The 11949-nt window shown below is 36.0% G+C and overlaps 1 protein-coding gene across 1 annotated transcript; it reads left to right on the top strand.

Moving 5' to 3' along the window:
• The first annotated feature begins 254 nt into the window (after window positions 1–254).
• On the top strand, window positions 255–9895 carry LOC133336574 (dynein beta chain, ciliary-like). Its single transcript, XM_061544855.1, has 2 exons — window positions 255–443; window positions 9734–9895. The coding sequence occupies exons 1-2, from the start codon at window positions 289–291 to the stop codon at window positions 9831–9833; spliced, it is 255 nt and encodes an 84-aa protein (XP_061400839.1). The 5' UTR covers window positions 255–288; the 3' UTR covers window positions 9834–9895.
• Window positions 9896–11949: the final 2054 nt, after the last annotated feature.

Here is an 11949-nt window from a genome sequence, read left to right as displayed (position 1 = left end):
TCTCCTCAACCATGAAAATCTGATGTCTTCCCTATTTATGGATCAGGTGCCGGAGTCATGGACAAAATTGGCCTATCCCAGTACATTGGGTCTCCAGTCATGGTTTGCTGATTTACAATTGCGACTGCGAGAACTGGAAACATGGGTTTCAGATCCAAGAAGTTTAAGGATGAAATATCGTAAGAGGATTTTTCGGGAAGGGGAGTGGATAGGAGAAATCTTTATTAAATATGTTTTCATAATTTTAGTTCCGCTCCTCGAGAAGGTGCCTATATTAATGGACTGTTTATGGAAGGTGCTCGTTGGGATATGCAATTAAATTCCATAGCCGATGCTTATCTGAAGGAATTATTCCCAGCCATGCCGGTTATATTTGTCAAGGCGGTGCAAAAAGACAAACAGGATACAAAGAATATTTATGAATGTCCTGTTTATAAAATAAGGTAAGGAAACTATATCTCTTATACTTCGAGAGCCTAATGCGAATATGATTTTTTGAGATTGGTTCTGCACTATCGTGGATTTCTTTTAATAACAGGTCTATTACAAGGCGTGGATTTTTTAAATAGACTTTTACAAGGACTATCATAAGGCGTGGATTTTTTAAATAGGCTTTTTCAAGGACTATCATAAGGCGTGGATTTTTTAAATAGGCTTTTTCAAGGACTATCATAAGGCGTGGATTTTTTAAATAGGCTTTTTCAAGGACTATCATAAGGCGTGGATTTTTTAAATAGGCTTTTTCAAGGACTATCATAAGGCGTGGATTTTTTAAATAGGCTTTTTCAAGGACTATAGATAATGTAGACGCCTTTAATCTCTTTCTCGTTTATCTAAAAAACCAAACAATATTCATCTACATAGGGTTTTTTTTGTTTTGTTGGCTTTGTCTCTTTTTCTGTTGGTGTTTTGTTATTGCCTCGTTCGGCATGTTTGACAAAATCGACGTCAATGATGTTCAAGTGCTCGTAAACGTGATGATCCTGGTTTGGTGGGTAGTTAAATTCGCAATTGATTGATTGATTGACTGACTGTCGTGACCAAATGAATGACACAAGTCTATGCTGGGTAAACCGGATGCCGTGAAAGTTTTAAGTTCTTCGCATTTTTTAGGTTTCAGAGATTGTCAACAGTTCTTCAATGGCAAGTGGAAATTACACAATTTGTCATAGTGGGAAGAAATAGTCATTGGGATGGTTGTAAATTTGAAATGTTATATGCTTCCTTCGCTAGAATGACAAAGTGTTTTTAGCCCCAAATTACATTCGGTTTTTTTTTTTTTTTTTTTTTTTTTTTGTTGGCTTTCTCTCTTTTTCTGTTGGTGTTTTGTTCACCACGGAACCTCACCACATTTCATCGCGCAATGACAATTTCAATTAAAACTACAAAAAATGATTGTTTGATATGATCGATTTGTTATGGTTCTGTTCGATTGCTCCGTAAATTTCTTGAATAGACTTGTTCTCACAAAGAAATCAAAGTTCATATAGGCCTTGGAAAAAATCTTTAAAAAATCCACGCCTTATAGGCCTTGGAAAAAAATCTTTAAAAAATCCACGCCTCATATAGGCCTTGGAAAATGAATCTTTAAAAAATCCACGCCTCATATAGGCCTTGGAAAATGAATCTTTAAAAAATCCACGCCTCATATAGGCCTTGGAAAATGAATCTTTAAAAAATCCACGCCTCATATAGGCCTTGAAAAAATAATCTTTAAAAAATCCACGCCTCATATAGGCCTTGAAAAAATAATCTTTAAAAAATCCACGCCTCATATAGGCCTTGAAAAAATAATCTTTAAAAAATCCACGCCTCATATAGGCCTTGAAAAAATAATCTTTAAAAAATCCACGCCTCATATAGGCCTTGAAAAAATAATCTTTAAAAAATCCACGCCTCATATAGGCCTTGAAAAAATAATCTTTAAAAAATCCACGCCTCATATAGGCCTTGAAAAAATAATCTTTAAAAAATCCACGCCTCATATAGGCCTTGAAAAAATAATCTTTAAAAAATCCACGCCTCATATAGGCCTTGAAAAAATAATCTTTAAAAAATCCACGCCTCATATAGGCCTTGAAAAAATAATCTTTAAAAAATCCACGCCTCATATAGGCCTTGAAAAAATAATCTTTAAAAAATCCACGCCTCATATAGGCCTTGAAAAAATAATCTCTGAAAAATCCACGCCTTATATAGGCCTTGAAAAATAATCTTTGAAATGTCCACGCCTCATATAGGCCTTGAAAAAATAATCTTTAAAAAATCCACGCCTCATATAGGCCTTGAAAAAATAATCTTTAAAAAATCCACGCCTCATATAGGCCTTGAAAAAATAATCTTTAAAAAATCCACGCCTCATATAGGCCTTGAAAAAATAATCTTTAAAAAATCCACGCCTCATATAGGCCTTGAAAAAATAATCTTTAAAAAATCCACGCCTCATATAGGCCTTGAAAAAATAATCTTTAAAAAATCCACGCCTCATATAGGCCTTGAAAAAATAATCTTTAAAAAATCCACGCCTCATATAGGCCTTGAAAAAATAATCTTTAAAAAATCCACGCCTCATATAGGCCTTGGAAAATGAATCTTTAAAAAATCCACGCCTCATATAGGCCTTGGAAAATGAATCTTTAAAAAATCCACGCCTATTATGGGCCTTGGAAAATGAATCTTTAAAAAATCCACGCCTATTATGGGCCTTGGAAAATGAATCTTTAAAAAATCCACGCCTCATATAGGCCTTGGAAAATGAATCTTTAAAAATTCCACGCGTTATAAAGGCCTTGGAAAATTAATATTTATAAAAAAAATCCACTCCCAAATCTATCCCATATCTCCTTCATGATCATCCCTAACCAGGAACAAAACCTAACATGAACACAAAAATATGCCAAAATTCAAAACGACAAAAAACTTTCCATTTATATTAAAGTCAAGCACCATGACCTGACGCCAAATTGTCTCATCGTGACTCAATTCGATGGGGAAATAAGACACGAAACGAAGCAATCGGCAGAAGTGTTAATATACCACCACCGCCACCACATCGTAAACAAAAAAACTTTGCTGCCTTCGCTTTGGCTACAAACGTTTAGAGAGTTATCTGTGAGCTTTCATCAGTGCTGTCAATATTTGATGCCAATAGAAACAAATGAAAATTTTTACGCGAAGTGCTGAGTTGCAAAGAAAAGTGGCATTGAAATAAAATTCTTTTGTGTGTGTGTCTATTTTTATTGGATGAGGTAATATTGTTTTTCTAGTTGAAAAGTGGTAAATTGTTGTGTCATAAGTAATGGATTGAAATATAAATGTAGGTGGTTTGTAAATCGCCAAATGCCAAATTATTACCACTTCGTAATGCTATAATGTAAGTGGAAGTTGACCATAATATGAGGGTCAATTTAGAACGCAAAAAATTATAATTTTTACTAACAAAGTATAATGCTTAGAAAAATTGCCCAAATTCTCCTAAATACCGAAAAATTTTGAAGCCATAGCAGAGGAGTGCATCTTCTGGTGAAGAAAATCTTGAAGTCATTGAATGTGATATCAGGCCTGTACTGCGAATGATCCATCAATTCCATTTTTGTTCCAGTTAAAATGCGCATCTTTGAGTCGATGTTCGTTTTTCGTATTTCTCCGAAGACTTCAGACAAGCAAATTGTGATCAGGCCTGACCATCCTACTATCGTCAAGCGAAACATTTGCCATTTTCTTCTTTCACGAGCAACATTGGACATTAGATTGGAATAGTCTTTGAAAATTCTTGCTTCGATATGTACCGATTTTATAAAAGTCTTTTGAATCCCGTGAGAACAAAATTTTCTAAAGCAAGGTTTTCATTTGATACAAAATGTCTGATGGTGAAAAAAATGCCTAGGGATGCCTTTACCTAACGGTATATCACATAATGTTCATGCATTTGTAGATCCCTAGTAAAACGGCGGTTTTGGGCGACCTTCGTCTTTTGGCGAGCGTTGACCACGATTTAATTCATTAAAACAGTTTTTCCCAGTACGATGTTTTATGGCCATTCAAATATCTAAGTTCATCGATGGACTCTTAAATAGGTCCATATTTTGATATAACCCCCAATAACTCCACCGGACCTACTTTAAATACTTTGAGGATTATTGCTAACCGAATTGGCCGTAATTTATCATTTAGAGATGACACGCTGCATGTATTATCGTGACAATGGGTATTCAGAGTACCAAAATTTTTTGGGATCTAACCGCTTCGGTTGTGGGCGATAAGAATATGTGTGCATTTGTTGTGGGAAGGAGGAAGGTGTTTAATGGGAGGATAACTAGGCTTTCTTTCTGAGTTTCTGAGTTAGTCGTCTTCCGGTGTTTTTATGAGCTGCTTTAGCGTTTACTATACCGGCTCATCATTTGCTGGTCTGAGGGGTTGACAATTGGGCTGTGTTGACGTATAGCTCTATATTCTGGGGAAGTCTGGCACCGACTCAGCCATAGCTGGGTGATGAGTGGTTCCTTGCTCTTGGTTCCTGGTGGTTCTTGTGTTTATTACATTTGCCATGACCGTCATGGCACTTGGAGTGTGGTGTGTTGCGCTCGTGGTTGTATGGAGTTTGACTTGTGACTCCTTTTATGTGTGTGGTTGTTGGTGTCCATTCTGAAATTTGTAGGCCTGTGGTGATGGAAGGTTGTGTGGAAATTAGTCTCGATCTGTTTGGAATTCTATTCGGCTATGAACCTGACCGCACGTTTTCGTTAGCACGGCGTCAGGGCCTCTAGGTCTGCGGATTTAGTCTGGCAGTTACTGTTGGCCTTTCGGAGAGCATTGTGCTGGTGGTGGTTTACATCCAAGTCGTAGGTTAAATTTCAGTTGTATTGTGTTTGATTTCTCACTCTTCTTAGAGTGTGGTTGTTGGTCGCTGGTGTCCATTCTTTACTTTGTAGGCCTGTGGTGATGGGAGGCTGTTATTAATGTTTGCCTCAAAAACAAGGCAAATTACCTATAGTGCATTGTGTAGAGCCTATAGATATTAGTTCAAATGGTGAAATTCTATTATATTATGAACCTGAACGAAGGTTTTCGGTAGCACGGGAGTCAGGTCCTTCAGGTCTGCGGATGTAGCCTGATAGTTACTGTGGACATTTTGGAGGAGCATCATGCTGGTGGGGGGTTTACACCCAAATCGTGGGTCGAGTTTCGGTTCGGTGTTGCGTTGCATTACAACCTGGTGCTGATCCATATATAGGCAGGATTTTTAGATGGGCTCCGCTAATCTTCCAATAAGGTGATTGCGTACAAATACGTGTGATCGATTGGTACCTGTGCTTGGTACGGGCTAAGACCTCAAGGTAGGTTTCCATGTACCCTAAGCATCTCTGTAATTTAGCACTTTGTTCATCAGAGTATATCACAACTCCTCGCAAAAATATAAATATAGGTATTGGTTTACATAAGAATGTTTTTTACACCCTCCTGCGAAAGATTCTTTTTAGATCCCAAAAAAAATATATACATATATATATATATATATATAGTTGATCGATATACCCATGTCAATCTGTGTATCTGTGAAAATCACGATCGAGATCGCAATAGTTAAAATAGAGCTTTGAATGCGAATGGGGTATATCGGGCTACTTTTAGGTATATCTCCCATTTATACACCACACTGTGGAACAGGGTATTATATCTTTGTGCATATGTTTGTAACAGGCAAAAGGAATCGAGATAGAGCCATGATTCCTTTTGAGAATATGCTTCGAATCATTTTCTGAGTCGATTTTCGCATGTCCGTCTGTCCGTTCGTCCATGTATTTTTGTGAACAAAGTACAGGTCGCATTTATGATCCGATTTGGATGAAATTTAGCACAGTTCACTTATTTGGCCCAAGGGCGAACCCTATTGAAATTGGAGAAAATTGGTTCAGATTTAGATACAGCTCCCATATATAGTTTCGACCGATTTGAGGTAAATGAAGCACAAACTCCCAATATGTGTCCGATTAGGAAATTTAGCACAGAGTACTGAATTGTGTCCAGCTCGATGTACATAAAATTTTGTTGAAATCGGTTGAGATTTAGATATAGCTCCCATGTATAGTCTCGTATAGTAAATGGTACAACAAACACATATTTAATTCGCCCCATTCTAAAGATTATATGTCTGTTCTATCTACAGGATATTGTAAATATTAGCATCTTCTGAATGTATCCAAAGTGGTGAAGGGTATCATATAGTCGGCCCCGTCCGACTTTTGAACTTCCCTTACTGGTTAGGACTACATTTTCCCACCGATGGATGGATTTGCTACAAAGGGTTCTTGAAGGCTGATAATGCGTATTTTAGCATAGTTCACATATAATGGTAGTGCCCCATTGTCATATTTTGAAGTTTTTACCCGCATTTTGGCATTCCGTAATATAGGGGACAAAACACATTATTTGCGAAAAATTTTCCTTTTAGGTTTTCAATGCCCTTTTTACAATATTATTAAGTTTTTATTTCTCATATTGGTTTCTTGGAGAACAAAAAAAATCTCCTTTCTTGAAATTATTTAATTAAAAAAACCCTATACCCGGTTCGGTATGTTGAAGTTCCTACACCAGGTTTCCAACCTGAGTGTCTATAATTTGGAACACATAATGCAATAATAGAGCCTCCATTTAAAAGTTTCGACCGATTTAAGGAATTTTAAATGCACACATGTGATGGAGGGTATAACAAGTACGGCTGAGTTGGACTTAACCACTTATTTACTTGCTTTTATATAAGTTTGAACACCAACCTCTTGGATGCTCTGGAAACTTATCCGGATTATGTCTTCCGGGAGTAAATATAACATATCTAGAATGAATATTTTCTTTCACACAAAAGTCTTGGTCCCTTTCTTGATTCGTTAAATGCTGGCCGATCATTAGTCATTATTATCAAACCCCCTCTTCTCCTTCATCGTGGCATTTGGTTCATAAATGTGGACAAATTATAATGGTCAGACGGACGGTAATATATGGTAAAAAACCAGTGAGCGGAGCAGTATAGTCGGACGGGGCCGACCATACGATACCCTACACAACTACCAAGGAACTCAAATTTTCTGCGGATGTATATTCCGAGCCTGGACAATATTTGGTGATATTTGCACCTTCTTCCTCACACTGACATATTTTCCGAATATTACGAGTATTCAATTCAGCTATTGTCCAGATTCCCTTCACCGTGGGTTGAGTTGTGATGATCGGCTTTCATTTGTGGTCTATAGATCGACTCGAAAATAACACAAAAATTAAGTTTTCGGTCCACTAAATTCCAAAATTATTATCTGATCATCTCCGAAAATTATAGGCGTTGTCCTTGACCATAACTGGAACCTTTCAAAGTTCAAAAGCGCTATAGTTCCACTCTCTAGAGAGATAATGGGTTACTAAATAATATACGAATACGGAGATACCTGTAAATATTTAGGTGTAACTCCCACATCCGAGCACATACAACAATATAATTGGTATTAATTTAAAGGTCAACCACTCCTCTTGGAGTGGTCCTTCAGGGGTAAATATATACGCTATAGAATACAAATTTTGTCATTTTTCACACAAAAGTCAGCGTCCATTTGAACCGCTAAATATTGACAGATCTTTATGCATATTCTTTGGCCTGATCCCCTTTCCCATGGAAAATTTCACGATGTTCGGGCCAATATTGCGGCCTCTGGAGCGACCAGAAAAACCGACATAAATTTAGTATTTGGTCCATTTCATCCCCTAAATATTAATCGATCTTTCCAACAAACAATAGGGGTCTTCGTTGGCCAGGACCCATCCTACATGCAAAATTTCGTGAAGATTGTTCCATAACTGTGTCCTGTATCGTGTTTACAAATTATAAGGGACAGACGGACACACATGTCTAGATCGATTCAGCTAGTCGAGATATGACGATCGGTATACTTAAAGGTGGGTCTAGGACCAGTATTTCGCGGCGTTACAAACTTTTGGGGCTGCACAAAGCTATAATACCCTGACAACATAGTTGATATTCCTTCAAAACAATATTTGTCAAAAAATATTAAAACATCTGTTTTTTTTTAAATTGTTTTTATTGATATTTCTCGCAATGTATTTACTTATTAAAAAATTTTTCACTTTTTTATATACCCTACATCAAAAATTTGTCATTCCGTTTTCAACACTTACAAATATTCACCGGAGACGCCGTAAAGTATTCTTAATCAGAATAAAATTCTACGTCGATAATCACGATAGGACTTGCAATATTTCTGATACAGCTTTGACATTTTGGAAATATAGGTCCACATTACCCCAAAATATTTGATATTTAAGTTTCAATTGGGCAGCAAATCGGCATCCCACATTATTCGATATATTGGCGTTTTTCAACCGAATTAGCTGTAATTTGGTGTTTTAAGTACCTATTGGCCAGCAAATCTCCTTACTAAAAGTTATTAATATCCGTCTCAACTTGAGGATAACCCCATATAACGGGAGAGTACCATTATTCGGTACTTTGGGGAGTTTGAACACTCTTTTTAACAGAATTGCTTCTAATTGGGTATGCAGTCTTTCTACCAAAAATTGATGGTATCGGTCCCCTTTTTAGTATAGCTCCCATATAACGGTACCCCCATTATTCGGTATTTTAGGTAATTGTTAACCGAATTGGCTGTTAATTAATACTTTGAGTTCACATTGGGTAGTAAATTTTCCTACCAAAATGTATTGATATCGGCCCACAAACTCCTCACAAAAAAAACGGTATTTTGGGAAGTTTAAACAAGTTTTTAAAATGAATTGGCTACAATTTAGTATTTGAATTCTGTTATTTTTTACTATAAAGGACATGACTGTTTTGTGAGGACATGCCTATACATATTATTTCTTATTGTTGTTGTCATTGTAACGATCCCTTACTATTTGGTCAGGATATGTTTAGTTTATTTACGCAACACATTCTAAATGTTTCTTATCACATTTTTGCACCAGAGGTAATATGAACAGTCGATTAAACAATTTAAGTTAAATATTTAAAAGGCAAAAGGGATGCCAACTGGACTAGATGAACAAGAAGATAGTTATGGCAAGCCCAAGACATTCATTGAACCCAAGACAGTGATGCGAAGGGTATATAAAAATATTTTCAAAATGCAAAAAAAAACTTTCTCCAAGAATTCTCGGGAATCCCTTTTAAGTCAAATTTAGAACAGTCTGGATGATGATTTAAATTTAGGTTTTGCAACAATAACAAAAAAAACTAAAGTATTTTATTTCTATTTTCTTTATACATCATAACTAACAAATAAAATGGTGTCATCCGCCTTTTTACTGTGGCTATTCCTATCTGTATGAGTGTGTGAAATTTTGAATGATTGGCCATTTGGCAAAAGCACTTTTCACAGTCCATTATAATTTGGTAGAGATTGCTGTTGTCTTTTTTGTTTTATCAACTCGTCCCATCCGATGTAAATCTCTAGAAAAAATACAGCTTTTTGGGTTATGTCGGCTGGCTGACTGGCTGTCCCGATGACTGCTGGGATGTGTGATTCTGTTGAGATTTTATTTCATTTTTTTTTTTTTTTGTATTATTTTCCCCCGAAAATTTCCCTTTTTTGTCTACGTCGAAGCTTTTACTTTTGTCTGTCTAATGCCTCCGTCATCTTGCAATTTACGTTTTTCTTTATTTTTCGCCCTATTTTTTTCACTCGTTTCTTCTTCTTGTTTCCATTTTCAGACAACGTGGTCCCACTTATGTTTGGACATTTAATTTGAAGACCAAGGAAAAGGCTGGCAAATGGACATTGGCGGGTGTTTGTCTGCTGTTACAAATTTAAAATGTTTACTCAGCAGTCGATTTCAGAGCAGCATGAATCTCAGAACATCAGAATCCATTATCAACACATAACGAATACAACAACAACAACATGATGATGAAGGAAAAATGGACACCACACATTTTAACTCCCATAAATGCTCTTAGATTTACATTCACTCCCCATCGTCCCAAATTTTTGAATCCACGTTGTAAAGACTAACAAAATTGTTATATCTCTTATCAGCGTAGACGTCAGGATGGAAGGACGGACGAAGGAAGGAATGAATAAAAAAACATATATACAAACAGAAACAATCGGTTCACACCCACACATAAATAAATACTTAAATGTTTTATCATTGTTTGAAATGTTAAAAAAATAAAATCGTTAAAAAAATCTAATTGATGTTCTCTCATCCATATCACATATGGCATGACTCCTGGAGTGTTGTAGGAGGCTATTTGGAAATCAAATATCAAGAAATGAAATTCTGAGGTCATATGTGGCTCAGCTATTAATGGTTTGGATGTATGTGGAATTTTAAAGACGTTTATGCAAGTGGCCTATTAAAATGTATATGTTTTTTTATAATTGTAAGTATGTACAAAATCATATTAACGCTAAAGTTCATATTGGAGAGAAAATAAATACTTGATAAGTTGGATAAAACCCTACATACAAAGTATGAAATCATAAGACAACCATCCTTCCTCATATGCCAATAAAGTCAAAGTTGACAAATCGAATCGACTTTATAAAATACTGTACTGAGTTTTTATTCTATAATATTGACCATTGATGTTAAACATCTAGGAGGCCCTGGATTAAAATCCTATCCTTTAAATACCAAAAAAAAAAGCTAATGAGGTCGTTGGGGGCTTCGACAATGCGAGAACTTCGTCGTGGGTTAAAAAAGTTTTATTTTCGAAAAAATTGGTTTGCAAATTTAGAAACCGGACGAAAATATACGTATATGGATGCATTATCTTAATCTGAACCTCTTTTAATAAAACTTGAGCCTAACGTGTCTATACTAACTTTAGTACATTGTACCAGAGCTTGTGTTAATAGCCCATACATTGACTCTTTGATGCACCATTAACTTAAAATCGTACAAAAATATGTATAGAACTATATCCAAATCTGGACCGATTCCAACAATCCCATCCCATTAGTACGGTTTGCAAAGTTCAATCGGCCTAACTTTGGGTCTTTGTTTGTGCACCATTTACTTAAAATCAGATGAATCTATATATGGGAGCTTGGGTCAAATAAATGAGCATCCAATTCGGATCATAAATTCGACCTGTACTTTGTTTAAAATTTAGCATTGAAAGACGAACGAACATGTGATAGCATTTAGTGTCTTAAAGGAATTTAGAGATAACAGAAAACCAGTGAGCGGAGCAGTATAGTCGGACGGGGTCGATCATACGGGGCCGATCTTTGTTTGTGCACCATTTACTTAAAATCAGATGAATCTATATATAGGAGCTTGGGTCAAATAAATGAGCATCCAATTCGGATCATAAATGCGACCTGTACTTTGTTTAAAATTTAGCATTGAAAGACGAACGAACATGTGATAGCATTTAGTGTCTTAATGGAATTTAGAGCTAACAGAAAACCAGTGAGCGGAGCAGTATAGTCGGACGGTGCCGACCATATGATACCCTACACAACTACCACGAAAATCACACTTTCGATGCTTCTATATTCTGAGTCTGGGCAATATTTCGTGATATTTGCACACTTTTTACAGATTATATATTAACAACTCCTATTTCTAAGTCTTGCATATTTTCCAAAATGTTTTTTTCTGGAAGAGAATTTTTACGCCATAGAATAAAAAATTTAGGTTTTGGTTGATTTGACCCTCGAAAAATTGACCGATCATCATCTAAACAGCCGCTCTAAGTATTTGGTCAGATCCCCTTCACCTTGTAAAATATATGATGTTCTGTATATAATAATTGCCTCTAACGCGACTAGAAAATCTGACAAAATTAAAGAAAATCTGACAAAACTTCACGGAACTTCATATACAATTTCAAAGCAATCAGCGAGACATTTCCGTCCTCTAATGGAGTAATAGTAATAATATGCACATAGTCACCTTTACTTAATTACGTAT

The sequence above is a fragment of the Musca vetustissima genome, unplaced genomic scaffold, assembly GCF_032173495.1.
Source record: "Musca vetustissima isolate MV318-11 ecotype Yass unplaced genomic scaffold, APGP_CSIRO_Mvet_v1 utg211555, whole genome shotgun sequence".
Lineage (NCBI taxonomy): Eukaryota > Metazoa > Arthropoda > Insecta > Diptera > Muscidae > Musca > Musca vetustissima.
Note: the sequence above shows the minus strand (reverse complement) of the source record. Positions and strands in the feature narration are given on the sequence as shown.

Bases quoted from the DNA above. Each gene is read 5' to 3' on its own strand.
- LOC133336574 (XM_061544855.1), top strand. From the start codon at position 289: ATGGAAGGTGCTCGTTGGGATATGCAATTAAATTCCATAGCCGATGCT. The intron at 444-9,733 runs GTAAGGAAACTA...TTCCATTTTCAG, and splicing joins TGTCCTGTTTATAAAATAAG to ACAACGTGGTCCCACTTATG.